The 18,964-nt window shown below is 41.6% G+C and overlaps 1 protein-coding gene across 1 annotated transcript in view; it reads left to right on the forward strand.

Moving 5' to 3' along the window:
* The window catches only part of ppfia2 (PTPRF interacting protein alpha 2), a 151,642-nt gene that overhangs the window by 130,655 nt on the left and 2,023 nt on the right, over window positions 1–18,964 (forward strand). Inside the window, exons 15-30 of the mRNA XM_054624255.1 lie at window positions 900–1,117; window positions 2,393–2,633; window positions 4,535–4,564; window positions 4,666–4,796; window positions 5,301–5,482; window positions 5,700–5,790; window positions 10,164–10,245; window positions 11,199–11,399; window positions 13,636–13,698; window positions 14,930–14,962; window positions 15,114–15,289; window positions 15,493–15,590; window positions 15,693–15,868; window positions 16,371–16,439; window positions 17,238–17,394; window positions 17,656–17,712. Of these exons, the coding sequence (XP_054480230.1) occupies window positions 900–1,117; window positions 2,393–2,633; window positions 4,535–4,564; window positions 4,666–4,796; window positions 5,301–5,482; window positions 5,700–5,790; window positions 10,164–10,245; window positions 11,199–11,399; window positions 13,636–13,698; window positions 14,930–14,962; window positions 15,114–15,289; window positions 15,493–15,590; window positions 15,693–15,868; window positions 16,371–16,439; window positions 17,238–17,394; window positions 17,656–17,712 (2,005 nt within the window). The remainder of the gene's footprint in view (window positions 1–899; window positions 1,118–2,392; window positions 2,634–4,534; window positions 4,565–4,665; window positions 4,797–5,300; window positions 5,483–5,699; window positions 5,791–10,163; window positions 10,246–11,198; window positions 11,400–13,635; window positions 13,699–14,929; window positions 14,963–15,113; window positions 15,290–15,492; window positions 15,591–15,692; window positions 15,869–16,370; window positions 16,440–17,237; window positions 17,395–17,655; window positions 17,713–18,964) is intronic.

Here is an 18,964-nt window from a genome sequence, read left to right on the forward strand (position 1 = left end):
TCTGATTACCATCTTTTCTTTTTATTCCCTTGAGAATTCCTAGATCTTGCATTATGTCGATATCTATTAAAGCCCTTTAAACTGGATCATAGTATAAAGAGCAAACATGGGGACTGATATAGTCAAGTTAAGATCTCAGTCACTCATGCTTGTGATGGTGTGATTTTGCAATTTTGGTGATGATAGACTGCAACAGTCCCTGCCAAAACGCATCAGGTCTGGTGTAGGCTTTAAATGTTGTAAGAGATAGAAACAAATTATCACCAGGGGATTAAAGGTTGGGTTCAATAATTAGATCAGCCCGTCTCATCTCTTTTTAAAGTAGCAAACAGATTTTATTATCCACCGGGAGGGGAAGAGTACAGACTAACCTCTACCAGGATCAAATGAATTCTGTCCAGCAAATATCAGTATACTGTACAGCAAAAACATGGTTCCAATAGTAAATTGTTACCCTTTTCAATTAGATTAAAAGTCTAAAGGAGACAATAAACTCACAATGCTTATTATGTCCAAAAATTATAAGGCAATAAAAGTTAGTTAAGAGGATAATAATGTGTGCTCTCAGGCTACAACTAAGAACATTTGTATGTCAATATAAGTTTTCTCCATCATGTTGTTCAGTTACATATATTTCTGTTTACTGAAGTGGTTAATAAGGCATTCAGGTAGTTACGTTTGGGTGCATTAACCCGCAGACGATGTCTCCGACAAATGTAAGAAAAGTGAAGTGTAGGGACTGCGTAACCTCAGAGCTGGTCATTACATGATCACATGAGAGAACATGTTACTGTGAGTATCTGAAAAAAAATGCCTCTTATTCATCTAGATATTTAAATGTATTAAATCTGAAGTTATATAATCTGCTCTTCATATTCTCTCCCCGTCTTTGCTTGCAGGCGAAGTCGCTGGGGGAGCATGAATGGCGTTCGCAACAGCTAGGGGTTCTGGGAGGCCACCACTTCGAGAGCGACACAGAGATGTCCGACATTGATGACGACGACAGGGAAACGTTGTTCAGCTCCATGGACCTGCTCTCACCCAGCGGCCACTCTGATGCACAAACTCTGGCTATGATGCTGCAGGAGCAGCTGGACGCGATCAACAAGGAGATTCGGTACCTGATGCACACTGCAGTTTTGATTAAATCTAAAAAGGCCAGATTCCCAGAAGTATTGGTTTGCTTCCTTTTATTTATTGTGTCCCTAATCCATTTATCTTTAAATCAAGTAGCACTTGGTAGGTTTTTAAGATCATGTCCTGGAAAGCTTTGCCTTTTTATTCTGTTTTCAAGTTTACTTGAAAGTTTTCTGACTTTTGGGTTATATCCTGTTATTGGATTAAGCCTTGTTTCCAATGGATAGTTTTTTCTATATTTCTTTTTTTTCCTTCTCAAGAGGTAACGACAAGTATCGGAATACCTTTTTAGGAATGTATCTTAACTTTTCTTTACTATTTCTACCCCAATTGGTGGCTTCTTAAGGGAAATTCCACCCAATATTATCTTTACATCCAATTGAGAGCAACGATTTTAGACAGTGTGTATTCATCTTGGTAAGAAAGCGAAAAAATATCAGAGAAACTTTTCAAACCAAACCTGCAGCATAATCCACCCATCCACCCTTTTTTATCAGTATGTTCTAGCCATCATCATTTCCTCTTCATATCGTTAAATATGGCTTAATGCACTACATCTGACTAAATTGTCATGCTATAATCTGTCAAGCTTATACTACTCATACAACTATACAGTTGTCTCTACAGCACGTCTGCAGGTCGCTCTTCCTGTCTATGAGCCTAACGCTTTTCTTGTATGCAACAAAATGTTTCAGGAAATGCGATCTGCCTCTTGCTTTTTAATGCTGTAATTATCTTGTGCTGATAAGTATTCATAACCTCAGGCGCAACTCCACTTAGTTCTTAATTTCAAGGGTTCTTAATATGGCTTTTGGTCTTTGCTAATTTACATCCCTGTCAATAGACACAGTGTCACATTTCTTTCAGGAAGAGTTCATTAATATTTGATGGCAGATAGGGATCATGAATGCAAAGAGTCGAGCTCTCGGCTAATTACAAAGTTAAACCCTGGGTATGGGCACAATTTATGATTTGACTTTAGGTCATTTTATCTTCTCACTTTGGCCTTTAATTAGTTTGCCTTATACTGTAGGTATTTAATAGGATTTATTAGGCAAATCTCCTGAAATCCACCTCCAAAGATAAGACTAAACTCTGTGGCGCGGACGCTGATAAAAAAGAGTCCATATTTTTCAGTCAATCTGGAAATTTCCACTGATATATCACTGTGTATAAGCTCTTTATTGCAAAATCTTTATGACAATGTGACTTGAAGACACATACTTACTGCTGACTTTTCCTCTCGTCTTCTAAGGCTGATCCAGGAGGAGAAGGAGTCGACGGAGCTGCGGGCGGAGGAGATCGAGAACCGGGTGGCCAGTGTCAGCCTTGAGGGCCTCAACCTGGCTCGAATGCACCACCACGGAGCCTCCATCACCGCCTCAGCCACCGCCTCCTCCTTGGCCTCCTCCTCCCCGCCCAGCGGACACTCCACCCCCAAACTTGATCCCCGAAGCGATCCCCGCGATATGGAGCGCATGGGAGTCATGACACTGGTGAGCTGCTTAACTACATGTAGACCACATCTCCCACTCCAAATACATATTCATCACTGGAAGTGTGAGTACAGGAGGTCACATCAACAGAATGAACCTCTGTTCAACTGTTAAAGGAGCAGCTATTGCTTCCTGCAAAAAAGTAATTTGTCTCTAGACAGATTTTATTTTAAGACCCAAAATGTAGACAAGTAGACATTTTGTGGTTTATTAGTGCGCCTCATCTTCTTTATCATTGTACTTGTCCTTTTGGGTCAAAAATAGACCCAAAAATCATCAACCCAATCAGTTTAACTTTGTTTTCTAAAGAGATAGTGGTGTGCTCAATGGATAATACCAAAAACACACTGTGCAGCGACAAAGTGCGGCTTGCCACAACAATAAAATAAAAATTTGCTGCTGGCCATGAAGAGGTTCTTTGTAAAATAGGTCAGCGTGTCACATGATTCTGCTTACAGACGCAGGTACTGTATGGCTGCAATTAACAGCAAGCAGCTCTTCCCCACACATCTGGTGTGTTTGGTGTGTGAATCTAGGAATGCCATCAACTAAGTAAAAGGATTATAATCTTAAAATATTTACAAAGAGCACACTTCAGGCATTGATACATAGATGAGTAAGACTATGTGGAGCTTTGATAAAAAAATCCTGACTGGGTAGCGGCATTAAAACCCCAGAACACAAAACACATGCCAGATGAAACTGGTCAAATCTTTGATATCGACCGATTTCTTTCATTATATGTTGTGACCTTTACCATCACGTCCAGCGGTATGATTGTTTTTGTGACGCTAGAACACGGTATCGAGATGTATTATGTCATCAGGTTCAAACTCATACAGACAAGTGGTGTCTGAGATATCACACTGAAGAAATGACTGATGACCGTTTTATTATAAGAGCAGCAGCTCGTGTGACATGTGACATGTTTTTCTATGAGGCGCCGAATTGCAAAATCGACTATCTGTTTCAGATTTTTTGTCTGTGGTGCTTTGAATGATGGCCAAAAATGTATTTTAGGCCATAAGGGATTTGATGTCCTCGCATCACACAGCAGCATTGCATTAGAGTTTGAGTATATGCTAAGTCTGAGTGGGGGCTTTCTGGGAATTTAAGATTTATTTTTAGAGACCGTACCACTTTTGTAAGTAAGTAGAGAAGTGTTTTGTACATAGAATATTTCTCACTCCCTTGGGCAAATGCTGCCTTATGTCCACAGCAGCCTATGCATTGCATTGTATAGGTGATGGTTGCTTCAAACAGTGTTAAATATGATTTTTGTATAAAGAAATAAGGAAGCTTAAGGTGAGGCAGCTGTTCTGCCCCGAGTATCTCTGCACGTTAAGCCTTGTAGCTCAAGAAGACATGAATTTATTAAGGCTTGCTGCATTAAATTAGCGTGCAGAGAAAGTGGTGACAGAAACTGCCCTGCTCTGTCAGCTGTCATCATGCAGCCCAGATGTCACACATGATGGCTTGCAGTTTCTCCAAGAATAGACAATAATATGTTTTACAGCTCAGTTCCTCTCCAACCCTCTCCACGCTGACCTGAGGCTCAAACACTCCAGATGTGCCCATCAAGGAGATTATTTGACTCTGATAAAATAAAAATTCACAAAAATTCCTCTATAACTGACCAGAACAAGAGAAACGTGTCCTTTACGTAGAGGCTTTGATTTTATTGAACGGTCAAATTACTTGTTTACCAATCCCTCCTCTGTATTGATCTGTGAATTGATGATCTGGTATTGAGCAAAGGCTCATGAGCATCTAATGATGTATGAAGATAATATGCATGAGCCAATAGTCTTTCATTCATAATTTGTGAATGAAAATTTGTTTTCCCTGCTTTACCACGTGTATATTAACAATTGTCTTTTTGTCTTTTCTCTGCCCAACAGCCCAGTGATCTGAGGAAACACAGGAGAAAGGTACACACAGTGTCATTTAATGATAACGTTGCTTTGAATGCGTGATTTACTAGCATCCGAGGGTCACGTCTAACGTCCCTCTCTTTGCCCTCGCCCCTCAGATAGCGGCGGTGGACGAGGACGGCCGCGAGGACAAGGCCACCATCAAGTGTGAGACGTCGCCCCCTCCAACGCCACGCACTGTCCGAATGACACACACACTGCCCGCCTCCTCGCACAATGACGCACGAGGGTAGGTGTCAGCTGTGCAAACATTTCTTAAAGACGCATGTAATCTCGTCGGTGGAGTCGTTTCTGCACTTTAGTCTGTTTTTAGCTTTGGACCAAAATGAGATGGTTTATTTCGAAGCTTCCAATTTAGCTGCAATTTTGCGTGCATATTTTTGAAGCACACTCGAGATAATCTGGGTACTTTTTCAAACTTAAAGCACCAGCAGTAGCAGGTATATTAGATGAGTCTTCAGTAAGTGGTGGGGATGAATGAGCTTAAAAAGTGCAGTTGAGCAAAGCAGTAAATAGTTTGAGGATACTGCACAGAAAATTGTATGAAATATACATTAAGATATGTACAAGTGAGACAACTTCTAGGAACTGCCTTTACTCATTATTTATCACATTTTTTTTACAAGCTTGCTAATGACAATCTAAAAAAATTGACCTTTGAGAAATAACCTTGTGGAACTGAAATGTACCTGGAAGCTTTACTCATGTTTTCTCTGCATGTTTGTGTCCTCAGGATCGTGTCGTCTCTGGAGGCCGAGGCCAGCGCACTGAGCAGTGTAGCCAGCAGCCAGGACTCGCTCCACAAGCAGCCCAAGAAGAAGGGCATCAAATCCTCCATCGGACGGCTTTTTGGCAAGAAGGAGAAGGGCAGGATGGCACATATGGCACACAGACATGTCATGTTAGATCCACAAGGTGAGACCTGGAGACATGTTTCACTTAATACCTGGTTTGCAATTTGTGTTGTTTGTCAGGGTAGAACTGTCTCTTTGAGTTAATACAACCGGGCACTTTAACTATAAATATTATTATAATATTAATCAATCGCAAAATACAGCACTTTATTTCATATCATACAGGATCAATTTCAGATTGTGTTCACTGTTAACCCGTGTTCCTCCTCTTCTCTCAGCGACCATGATGGACGCAGACATGGCGGGCCAGGACATGGGGATGGGCAAGCTGGGAACTCAGGCCGAGAAGGACCGCAGGTTGAAAAAGAAGTAAGCTTTTTCCAAAAGAACCAACACTATGTCGCCAAAGCAGACATCCAAATAGTCTCATAGTAGGGTCCTCGCATACATAAACAGCATTTAATATATTAGTTCATATTTAAGAGAAGCATTGTAGATTGGAAGTCTTCTAGCTGTAGGTTTGTAGACCTTTCACATTTCTTCTACATATATTACAGTATATAGTCCAATCTGACCATTGACACACACATACAGGCTATTACCTCCTGTGTTTACCTCTAGCTCCCTCTATGAAAGCCCTGTACGCAACACCATAACATCCCACACTGAGAGCGGGATCAATAGAAGGCAGAAGCTGGATCAGCCTCCAGGCGCAGAGATCAGCCTCACTGTATTCAGACACAGAGCCAAAGTCAGACTATTGATCCGGGCTGGAAAACCCAATTAATCTCACAAAGATACTTTGTCAATTCAGAAGCTATAGATGGCTTTCCTAACACACCGCCCATAGATTACACTCGCGGTCAGATCGGGTGTGTTCTGCCCTGCAGAGAAAGAGGGAACCCCCAACCCTGCAAATCAAATCTTTCAGCAGAATGTGTGTGTGTGTGTGTGTGTGTGTGTGTGTGTGTGTGTGTGTGTGCGTGTGCGCATTTGCCATGTCCCAGTGCCAAATGATGAATGTCATTTGCTCGGAAGTGCGCATCGAGTTGTCATGACCAATAACTTTGCCTCCCATGTAGTCGATAGAGAGTGTCGTTTTGTTGTACGTTGACAAATGTGTTGTTTCTTCTTCCACTGCACTGACTTCTTCATAGCGGTGTCCGGGATTAAGGCCACACCCACCACCTTGCATCTTGGCGCCTTCCTCCACACTGCATGCCATTTTTGAGCTGCCTGCACTATTTCCATTTCAGCATCTTGAATCGATCAATACCGCCGTGGTTCTCATTGTTGGTGTGCAGTTTTTTCCTCCTCTTATTTTGTTTTATTCTCAAGAGGTAACGACATGTATCTGAATGTAACTGAGCATCTGAATGTGAGGCCATGGAGGGGGTCTTGCTGTGTTTCAGTGCATTTTTCTCATTTCCTCTGCTGCACGAGATGTGGTCAGGACTGCATTGTAGAAGATGACTTTTTTATTTTCTTTGACTGGTCTACAGATGCTCCTGTAAACGAATGTCCTCCATTGTGAGATATACGTGTGTGTGTGTGTGTGTGTGTGTGTGTGTGTGTGAGCGCACGTGTTTTTGTTTAGAGTCGTATTTTTTACTGCCTATTAAGTCATTAACATTTGTGTACTTTTGTCTCCCCGTCGCTCTCTCTCTCTCTCTCTCTCTCTTCTTTCTCTCCCTTCTTTGCTCTCTTGACTCTCTCCTCTCTTACCCTTCCTCTCCCTCTCATCATCCTCTGACTCTAACAAAGCGGGTAAGTTGTGAGGATGTATAACTGACCCTCCTGGATATGACCATTGTTTCAGCCATTTTGCCCCCCCCCCTCCCCCGTCTGCCATCTCTCCTGTCTGTCCCGCCATCCGTCCTCTCCCGAAAGACCAGTGCCAAAGCTGACGTCTCCTTTATCTATCTATGTGTCTTCTCTATCCTTCATGGCTGTTAACGACGCCATTTCTTTCTTTTTTTTTTTGCATTTACCATCTGAAGACGTTTCTTCCCCCCCTTTTTACAGTTCAATGGCAGCTGCATCCCTGGCTGGACAGAGAATGTGCCGCCGCTAAAACTGGGGCCCAATTTTCCAAACCCGGAATGTCTTCCTCTCCTTTATATGTGTCTCTATATCTATTTTGTGTGAAATAACCAGCTGTAATATCTGGTTATGGAAAAAATGTTATTTTTGTTTGTATGATTTGTCATAACCGTTTCCTTACTTCCCTTTCCCCAGCTATGTTCAGTGGCTGTATTTCTCCATGCATTAGACCTGACCTGAACATAAAAAAAACAAAAAACATGAGCTATCTCTTCATGTGCCGGATAGATAAAGACAGTGATTGTACCTGGTTGTGTTTGGACGAACACATTTCCCCCTGTCACCTGTAGGCTTTGGTACCATGTATGCTGTGTTTAAGTGCCCTTTCACTGTACTGAGGCCTTCAACGCTCAGAGTGCTACATGTCTCATGTTTATTACTAAGCACACTCTTTCCATTTGTCAAGTTCTTTGACAACTCACTCAGGGAAAGCGTTGTTGATTCAGAGTTTTTTTGTCATGAAATGTGTTCACCAAATAGAATATGAGTCGCATTGTTTTTGGGCGTGTGGGTGTGAGGACGAGTGTGTGCCTTGGTGACCCGTTTGTCTGGCATTTTTAGGCTGTTTGTAAGTTCTCCATGTCTGACTGAGTGTGGGAGGATTCAGCACAATGCAGATAGCTCTGTGCTCAATGCAAAGCTCTGAATAGACCGGGAGGGTCTGTTTACTGCTCTTTTGTCATTAAGGCACAATTCACATCGCTGTAAATTAGTTGGCACCGGCAAGTGAAGCAACACAAAATATCACTCAGCCCTCTTAGGTTACACTTTTAACAACTGCTAAACAACAACAACAACAATAACATAAAAAAACATGGAGCGCAGCCCAGACAATGTGATGAAAAGTTACTTTTAAAAATACCCTCCTACGTGATTCAAAAACTGCGTCAACCAAAGTATCGGTGTGGGAATAGTCTCACTCAGCAGAATAAATTCAGAGTGGCTGAACGGGGATCAGTTGGTCAATTGTGCTTAGATGAGCAATGTAGTGTCCAGGTTCACAGTAGCTCAGTGCCTCCCAGGTGGATCAGTGTGTTGTGGTATTTGCACTCAGAGAGCACATGCCGTACTAGAGGGCTGGACTATTTGGAGAAAATCACTAAATGGAGAAAATCAAACAGCACATTACTTTCGACCAAACAACTCAATATCAATATTGCAGTATTATTGTAGGGTTGACTATTGGTCCTCGTACAAAATATTTACACAATGAGATATTGATATTTTTGTTAATTAATCACCACTAAGGTGGATATAATGACTAATTGGCTTAAGGCAATTAACAGAACAGTTTTGTAATTTTAGAAAACTTTATCCCGTTACTGTAATGCAGCCTTTAAAACCTGGAAAAGGCATCACTTATGCCATATTACGATAAAAAATATGGGACGATATTTAGTCTCATTATTTATACAATTAAATATATTGACCAGCCCTGTACAGTACCTCCACCACAGATTTACAATACCCTTAATGTCTTATTTTAGACAGTTATTTTACACAATTTTTATATAAAACAATTAGGGATTCAATGGTTACCTAAATACTTTTAAGGAATTTTAGGGCACGGTGCAATAATTAAGTCAGATTGAACACTGAGTTACATTAGTTATGTTGCAGTAGTGCCCCATATGTAATGCCATACAATTTCACGGGCGTCCTCAGAGTTGAATATGCACCTTCCTTCTCCCTCTAGTTGCAAATGCGTCATGCGTTTTGAGAGTCACATTAGCGTCTCCGGAGCTGATGTCAAATAGGCCACACCTACAAGAAGTAGAAACACAGTATGAAGTAGCAGTCTGGGTCACTCAAATACTATCTAAGCTTAATGTCCATTTACAATAGTAGCTGTTCTGGAGCTTTCTTTATGAGCAAGATTGTAGTTTGCTTAAGAACAGCTACTGAATGGGTCTTTAGGCGAGACTGTTTTGTTAACGCCTGTTTAAAGCTCAGAAAAAGTATCAAATTGTGATGGCACATATATCCCTACCAAAAAACTATAATTTGTTCCTTCTACACGACTACAGGGAAAATACATGTTGGCACACGGGGCTGGTCCTAGTTTCTACTTGCAGTGAATTTAAGATTATAAATACTGTAGATGTATGACATCAGGATTAGGGATTTGGGAATGGATGTAGTCATTGAATGCCCCTCTTGAGTTCAATAATACAAAGCCTGTGTGTGTGTGTGTGTGTGTGTGTGTGTGTGTGTGTGTGTGTGTGTGTGTGTGTGTGTGTGTGTGTGTGTGTGTGTGTGTGTGTGTGTGTGTGTGTGTGTGTGTGTGTGTGTGTGTGTGTGTGTAGCTACAGTTGTGCGCTTGTCTTCGCTGCTCTCTGGCAGCACAGAGATGAACGATAATACGCGGCCCTTTACAACACTCTTACTGTACCGGTTGTACTAGGAGATAAAAAATGTGTTTGAGTACTCTCCTCTCATGTATTATACACACACACATTCCTGTTCACACACACAGACACGACACTGTGACTGCAGGGATTTGTGAAAAGCGGTGTGCAGGAGTGAGTGTTTGTGAGCTTATGAGGGTGTGTTGTGCTGTATCAGAGTGAGAAAATGTGTGTTTGTTGTGATGTGTAGTTACATGTGTTCATACAAGTGTCCTCTGTCCCCGCCCTCAGACACGAGCTGCTGGAGGAGGCCAGGAGAAAGGGTTTACCTTTCGCCCAATGGGACGGTCCCACCGTTGTAGCCTGGCTGGAGGTAAGAAGACTTTATTTTTTTTATTGATTTGTTCTCTAACTGGAGATTTTCCATTGCAAATAAACTCACCTGCAAGGTACCAAAGGTGCATGTAAAGCCTGAAAAGTTTAACTTTCCAGCTCAGAAGCTTCCTGTTGACTTGCCTTCATGTACTCCACAGTTTACCATGTTTGTCTTCAAATAAAATGCACAATAATGCAGAGAATTCAGACTAAATGTAGTCCAATTTAACTTCATGTTTACCAAGCATTAATGTCATATGAATTGTGACATCAAACATTCACGGTAAAACATCTTTTTTTCAATATTGTTAGTTTGCTTAGATCCATTACGGCTGATTTCAAAAATCTGTTTTAATATTGAGTTACAAAAGCATTGATAAACCAAAACAATACCTTTTTTAAATGTATGAGGAATCGAAATGTAATGTAGTGAATCACTCACTCAGTTCCCCCTGACTTCTATTTTTGGACTAACTGAACACATTGAAATACACAGTAAAAAAAGTCAAACTGTAGAAACACTACTGCCCCCTGATGTTCAGTAGATGACATTCAGCCACCAACCTAGCCATGACTCCACCAGCCCCAGACCTCAATGATCCAGTTATAGATACTTGCTGATAGTTATTGAACTACTGATAAGGCCGCATTTTTAGGTTGCACATTGTATTCTTTGCTAGAGTGAAAATCCTGTGAAGCATGTTGACTATCAAGGGACTAATTTGAAACTCAGAACTATGAAGAAAAAGCAATGACCACTAAAAAAAGTATTTATTCATATTTTGGTGGAATAAAATCTTATTGTTTGACACAGTAAATATAGAATTAAATAAGACAAGGTGTTTTAGATGGACAACTAGATATTTAGAGAAAAGAGCTACTTCTACTTTGAATCTTGTCAAACTCAACACCCCGTGCCCCTTTGTCTCCTCTTCTCTCCTCGTGGTTAAGCTGTGGTTGGGAATGCCGGCCTGGTATGTGGCGGCGTGCCGCGCCAACGTGAAGAGCGGCGCCATCATGTCGGCCCTCTCTGACACCGAGATCCAGAGGGAGATCGGTATCAGTAACCCCCTGCACCGCCTCAAACTTCGCCTGGCCATCCAGGAGATGGTCTCCCTCACGAGCCCCTCTGCACCGCCCACCTCCAGAACCGTGAGTTGTACAGACAATATGGGAACATGGATGCAGGCTGGAAATTCAGTTGTACGAGCATTTGTTGAGCTTATCAAGAGGAAGAAGTCATTGTGAGCCAAATGGAAAAGAACAACAAATTCAATATTTAAATTAGTTAAGAAACTACACCTATTTCTTGATGAAAATTCAATAAGATCAAACACTTTAATATCTGTATGTTCAATATGAAGCTGGAATAACCAGCAGCCTGTTATCTTAGCACAAAGACTGTAAACGTGGAAACTACTAGTCTAGCTATGTTAGAATCCTAATACCACCACCACAAAAACTCCAAAGTATAATAATTAAAATGTGTGGTTATGTGGGTTGTTCTTAACATGTTTTAATAATTAAAAAATGCTTGTAGGCATATTTTATTACATTTGGACAGAGCCAGACTAGCTGTTTCTAGTCTTTGTGCTAAACTAATCTAAGAGGTTGCTGCAAGTTCTATCTTAACATTAAACACTAACATCAGTCTGACTCTCGCCAGGAAAGCAAATAAGCAAAGATTAAAGTTTGGTAATGCTAGCATGCTAACCTAGGCTAGGCAGTATGGCTGGATCCTTTTTATCAATTGAAAGCAAGAGCACTAACACTCCTCTCACTCCTGTCCTGTTTAACATGACTTCATTCTGCTATGATTAGCCTGAATTACTCGTTTAAAATTAATGTCCGCCTCCAGATCAGCTCTGACAAATGTTTGTATAACTGATTGTCTTCTCTGCTTTCATGCACGATGCCTCCAGACACGTGTGTTGGCAAATGACTAACAGATAGAGCCGTTATGATCACGACCAGCACATTTTAAATCCTACACTCTTTGGTGATAAGTAAGTGAATATTACAGTGGGAGTCAGCGATGGCCCCGTTTGTAGAACATTGCTCCGGTGTGTACTGTAATTTAGCTCTCCGAGTTATTCCACACCAGAGTCATAGCTTTCATAGCTCCCTGTTGTCATGGTAATTGCATACAGTCTCTAAGGACTGTGCTGCTCCTTTAATGATAGCGACGGTTCACACTGCAGAGCAAGGACTAATACGCTTTGTACTGAAGGTACCCGTGCACAAAACAATGCAGACCATACATCACACCGACATGAGAAGTTGTTCGCCGTAATATAAACCCAGCTGAGGGTATTCAGTTTGTGTTTCTAGTCCACACACATGCAGTAGTCATAACTCATGAGCTCTCTTCTCCCGTTGTAAAATCACACTACTGGTAGTTTTTTTATGCTCTCATCCCTGTTCCCTCTTTACCTCACCATCTCGTCTACGACTTAGCTCCACTTCCACACCTCATGAAACTTTCATTACAGGGCATGCATCGCCACGCGTCCGATCGCAAACTCCCCCTCAGCTGTGACGGGCCCTCCGCCTGTTGTCGGCTTTAAAACCACCCACATTCAACAGAGGGGGTTAACTGACCTTGAGATTGTGGTTTGAGGTTTATGTCGAGCAGGGAAGTGAGGGAGGGGGATGAATCTGTCGCTTTACCTCCGCTGTTACAAAAAGATCCACCTCAAACATGCGGTGGAGGAGTGCTCCATCGTCAGGAGTCATGTGCCTCGCTGTGAATGCAGGACAACTACTGTTGCTATAACGGCACGGATTAAAGGGTCCATTCACGCAAATCACAAAAATTTTTTTAGTTGTGATAGTTTTTGAGCCATATGTGCTGAGATATCTGCATTCAATCCATTAAAATAAAGTGCACAGTTTTGATAGGAACTACTTTCTACCAAATAAATAATCCCCATTGACTACGCACAGCATGTGGATTAGATAACGCCTAACAGAATGTCTTTTCTGTAATTTGAGTGAACTGACCCTTTTACTAGTAGAATATAGATGGAGATTTATGAGCAATGTGGTGTTTGTGTGTCTGTTGGTGTCAACGGTACTAATTTATTTGGTCTTCCTTGTCATGCATGGCAGCTGTCTGTTATTTGTCATGTACTGTTTGCCTAAACTGGGATGTTCTGTTCTGTGCCGTGCTGTGCTGTGTTTTTGTCCTCTTCGTACGCCCTTTGACCCCTGGCGGGGTTCAGGGCCAGTTCATGATCTGACTGTGATGCTATAACACTATTGGCTTACAGTGGTGCTGCTCTTCTTCTTTAACACTGCTTGCCCCTCCTACCGGACCTCTACTACCAACCCTGCTGCTGCTGCTGCTGCTGCTGCTGCTCTGTCTCTCGGGCTCTGCCCCTTGTAGCCTTCAGGCAATGTATGGGTGACCCATGAGGAGATGGAGACCATGGCAGCCCCTTCTAAAACGGTCAGTCCCTGTGTGTCCTCTACCGTCACGCTTTTTCCTGTCTCTGTCAGTCATGTGCGTCTGGGTGTGATGGCGGATATCTGCGAGGGGTTGAATGACGAGAGACCTGGATGGTGACTGATGGAGAAGGCATGCGTCATTTAACCCCTTTACTGATCCGTGTTTGGTCTGAAGCCTTTTCTTGCTCATGATGGCTCAGTGGAGGTGCAAGTCGATTTTTGCTGTAGTTTGACTCAGTTGTGTTCCATTGTAAAAGGTCATGAATCATCAGGGCTAGACTGTTTATTTCTAGTAACACCACCCCAAAACTCTCCAGATCTCTTAATGTTATTTAATAGCATTTAGCTTCTACAGGTCTGCACATGGGTGAGTTTCATCAAGCTGGATGCTAAAATGCAGTATTTGTATCACTAAATACTCTAGAGATCTGGAGTGCAGTGGGATTTAATCTCCTACATCATTGTGAAACTATTTAAAGCTCTGGTCCAGTATTTGTGTACCATGGAATGAAGGTAATACGTTACCTTGCATTTTAATTAGTAGAATAAATAACTGGTTAACTCATCAGTACCTTCACCTAATAATAATATAAAATCATGTCAATTTGACTCTTAAGAGAAAAAATAAAGGTCTCTCTACCATATAAGGACTATTCCCCCATTCTAAGGCTTTATTTTAAATCTACTGCTCCCAAACATCGTTAAACCAATGTGCTTTATCTCTGCCTTTAGGACCTGCAGTACAAAGCTAAAAGCCAATCTTGTACCATTTTCCAAGACAGCATTTTTGACCCATCAGTAAGTCATATAAGGGTAAAAGACCAATTGAGCTTTTAACTTACTCAGCAGTAACTTCAACAAGCTTTTTACCGTATCTCCAAAACACCTTGTTATTAGTCAAGGTTTGTAAAAATGGTTGGCAAAAAGGAACTTTCTCCTCTCTTAGACGTAGGCGACTACGAACAAGTCACCTTTGGGTAAAAAAAACTAACATATTTAGATGTATATTCTAGATAAAGATCTTGTATAACAAGCACTGCTTTCATTGTAGGATATTGCCTGTGTTCATTCAGCATGCACCTATGCACTGTGTTGGGTTTAGCATTTTTAGACAGTTGCATTTTAAGTCACTTTTGAGTGCAGCTGCAGGATTTGTTATAGATCAGTTAGATCACAGTGGACCTCAGTTTCCTGTCATAAGTAAACTTTGTTATTTTCCTTGTTTCAATCAGAAGTCAGACTCTGAAGAGGGCAGCTGGGCACAGGTAAGAGAAGCCCTGCTGCATTGGTTCATTAAAGGTTGTTTATTACAGGTTCAATCTTACAGTCAATATGGAAACATATCCAGTAAAAGCTTTAGTTTCGTTTGTGAGGTTCTGTTTGAATAAGTGTGCTGACTTGTGTCTTTTCTATCAGACTCTAGCTTATGGAGACATGAACCATGAGTGGATAGGGAACGAGTGGCTGCCCAGTCTAGGACTACCTCAGTACCGCAGCTACTTCATGGAGTGCCTGGTGGACGCACGCATGCTGGACCACCTCACCAAGAAGGACCTGAGGGTGCACCTCAAAATGGTGGACAGCTTCCACAGGTACTGGACTTACCTCACCTCCGTCATGGATCACCAGCAGAGAGAATCAGTCATAGATTTCATAGAGATATGTAACATTTCTGTGAAATATTTAGATAGGGAATGGTTTTCATCATCAGTTTCTGTAACTCTTTCTGTCATGGATGTTTTAGGCTTTTTTGTGTGTCACATGACGATGTAAATGTGTGATTTTCTAACCCCAGAACAAGTTTACAGTATGGGATCATGGGTCTGAAGAAGCTCAACTATGACAGGAAGGAACTGGAGAGACGCAGGGAGCATAGTCAGCACGAAATGAGAGGCAAGCGCACCAAAAATACTAAACATCTAAACAAAACAAACAAGGTGCTACAAATGAATGAAAAACTAGATGAAGCTTTTTGGTCCGTGTGTGTGTCCTCAGACGTCCTGGTGTGGAGTAACGAGCGGGTCATCCGCTGGGTGCAGAGCATAGGTCTGAGGGACTACGCCAACATCCTGCTAGAGAGCGGCGTTCACGGAGCTCTGGTCGCCTTGGACGACAACTTTGACTACAGCAGTCTGGCGCTGCTCCTCCAGATCCCCAACCAAAACACTCAGGTACTCCAGCTACACCAACACGTGCATTCAACGGACTTTTAAAACTATGAAAGCAACATTTTTACTCTGCAACTCAGACATGCAAGTGGTTTTAAATCAAACTAAGGTTAGCCAGAAATCTGATGTCCGTCAGCAACGACTGGTCTCAATCACGGCTGTGTCTCTGATGTAGAGCGGGTCGTCCTTCAATTTTCATGTTTTATTTGCCAAGATTAAGCCAAATTTAAAGGTGCTGATTATGGAAAAAATCTATAATCCGTCACCAGCATCAGTCCAAAAGTAGAGGCGTGTTGGTATCAGCCTTCAGAGAGCTGGTCCAACCTAAATCAGAACATGCAGATTTGCCAACTGTCACTCTGGCAGGTTGCCCTGTGAATTTTCACGGCTTATCTCATTTATAAAGGTAAAAATGGATGTGCGTAATGTGTCAGCTGCCATTCTGCTAAAAATAGCTGGCTTCGTGGAAATAAAAGTGTGTTGTTGTTTTGTTTTGATCCCTCAGGCACGTCAGATTCTGGAGCGAGAGTACAATAACATGCTGGCGCTGGGCACCGACAGGAGACTGGATGAGGTGAGCTCAACTATTATCCATGAATGTCACCATATTAATGTCGTGACAAACAAAGCTTATCTGTCATTTCAGACCCCTTGAAACAATATCACGCTCTCACCAACCCTCAAGATGGTTGAACATAATTAACATAATTAATTAGCTCACATTGTCAAGATCACTTACAAAGATCTTTAATTATGGTTTTTATTTGTCTGTAAATCAGACCTGTTAAATTAATCTGTGCACCATCATTAATGCTCTGAAAGCATAAACTATGTACATAATTGTCCCAGACTGAGAGATCATGTGATTATGATGCATCAAGTTATGATTTGAGGGCTTTCACATCCTTTGTTTTCTACATGTTCAGCCAGTACAATAGTTGTAAATAATGTTTGTTCAGTTTTAATTTAAGATACAGAAAGAGTTTGCTTCACCCTCACAACCTGATCCACGTATCCCAAAATAGGCCACATAAAGGTTTTGAAAATAGACACTGTTAACCTTCTCACAGCTAACAATGCAACACTCAAAGCCAGATTGGTTTTTTTTTAGTGCAGTGTTCCTTCTTTTTCCTTCCAATCAATTAGGCCTTTTATATTAATGCTTTAATCTAAAACGTTTCGTAAGATAAGACAATGTGTCATCTTACCCTGAAGTAGTAGGAAATGAACACAGAGCGAATTATAACTTTGGTGTCTTTAACACGTTATCATCCGTTTGAGTGTTTTCCTGCAGCTATTATTATTGACTGTGTATCTAATGTTTTACCATTTGGACCCAAAAAAACGTGCATGATATTCATCTTTTCTTCAGTGTGACGACAAAGACTTCCGGGGGCCGTCGTGGAGGAGGCAGTTCCCGCCTCGAGACGTTCACGGTATAAGTATGATGCCCGGATCGGCAGAGACGCTCCCCGCTGGATTCCGTCTCACCACCACGTCTGGTCACTCCCGGAGATTGCCACCTGAGGGTAAGTCCCTCTCTCTGCACTTTAATTCATCCATTGGTAGATTGTTATTTCAGTAAGACTTGTCGGTGTTGGTCTTTGTGTTATTTTCATAGTGCATGAAATCTGTTTAAGGTGGAATATGTTTTTCACAAAGTTGGCTTTCAAAGGCAGCTACAAAGCAAAGATCAAAAGCAGCACACCTTGAGCGCAGGAGTTGCTGCTCCCTGCTGTGTTGTGACCATGTCTCTTGTTCTCTCCGACTCTGTGACGGCTGCTCTGCAGTCCTCTATGAGGCGCTGGACGACAGTCCTGACGACATGTATTTGGATTGGTTTCAAGGTCAGCTATGTCCCACTGAGGGTTCTGGGCTTGTTGGCCCTGCGTGTCTTTTATTATTCTACATAAACTCCCTCCTCCTCCTCACATGGTCTCTGCCAACCACTGTCCAGCTGTATCTCTCCTTTTCTTTGTGGTCTCTCACCCTCGCCTCTATCTTTCTCTCTCTCTCTTTCTTTCTTCTACTCTTGAATCTCTGATATCCAACTCCAAGGGTTTTGTTTTGTAAAGTTGCAAAATAGTCGTGATTAGTCACCCTGGCTGTAAAAGCTAGGGGCGTCAAGTTATGGGTTAGGACCCATGCTTGCTGGTGTAACCCTTGAAGTTACAGTAATTAGGCGGCAAAGCAAAAGGTGGCTGAGTGAGCGGTGCTATGTAAGTTGGCCTGAATCAGGAGGTTTACATAGGTAACAGAATGTCTCAATGACTCAAACTGACAGCTTGTGTCATTCCTCATCCCCTCTGCTGTTAAATGAGAACACTGGCTGAAATGGGCTTTCATTAAAGGATCATTCCAGGTTTTTACAACTTGGTATTTAAAATTTGTAGTTTTGGCCATCATTTCAATTTGTTCTGATAACAATGTAATTGTCCAGACCTGGGAACATTGTGACTTGCAAGAAACACAATCAGACTAAACCATATAAGCTAAACTATTTAATTTGCAGGTAAAAAATGTCCTAAATATTTTGGGGAAAAAACCAAGGAGTTGCACTGCGAAGGATTTTTATAAAGGACAGTGTGGACAAAAATGTTTCTGTTTGTAGTTGTTTTCTCTTTCTACACAGTCCCTAAACAGTACTTCCAAAGTGGGGGATTTGTTTAAAACATGTATCAACATCAAGCTGTTAATGTTTTTGGCCCCTTCAAACTTATTTCTAGAGATGTCGCCACATTTCCAGGTCTCAGCAATTAACCTGATCAAAGTTAACGATGGCCAAAACTTCTAAAACATGACAAAAAAAATATAAATTCAAGGTCTACTTACTCAATCCTTGTGGATTGACTGTGAGCTGGGATCAGAATCATGAGAAGGTTGAACTGGTTCTTACATTGAGAATGTTTGGTTATATAGAAAGCTGAAAAAAAATCCAAGTTGTAATGAACTGTAAATGATTGTTTAAAGCGGTGTTGAGTGTATTAGCAACTGTGTCTCTACAAACAATGCCAGCCGAGTTGTGATACATGATTTGAAATCATCCCGCTATACCCATTTTGTCCAGTGTTCTCCACTAACAAGGTGTTCCCAGTGACA

This window comes from Anoplopoma fimbria, chromosome 23 (genome assembly GCF_027596085.1).
Source record: "Anoplopoma fimbria isolate UVic2021 breed Golden Eagle Sablefish chromosome 23, Afim_UVic_2022, whole genome shotgun sequence".
NCBI classification, from domain to species: domain Eukaryota; kingdom Metazoa; phylum Chordata; class Actinopteri; order Perciformes; family Anoplopomatidae; genus Anoplopoma; species Anoplopoma fimbria.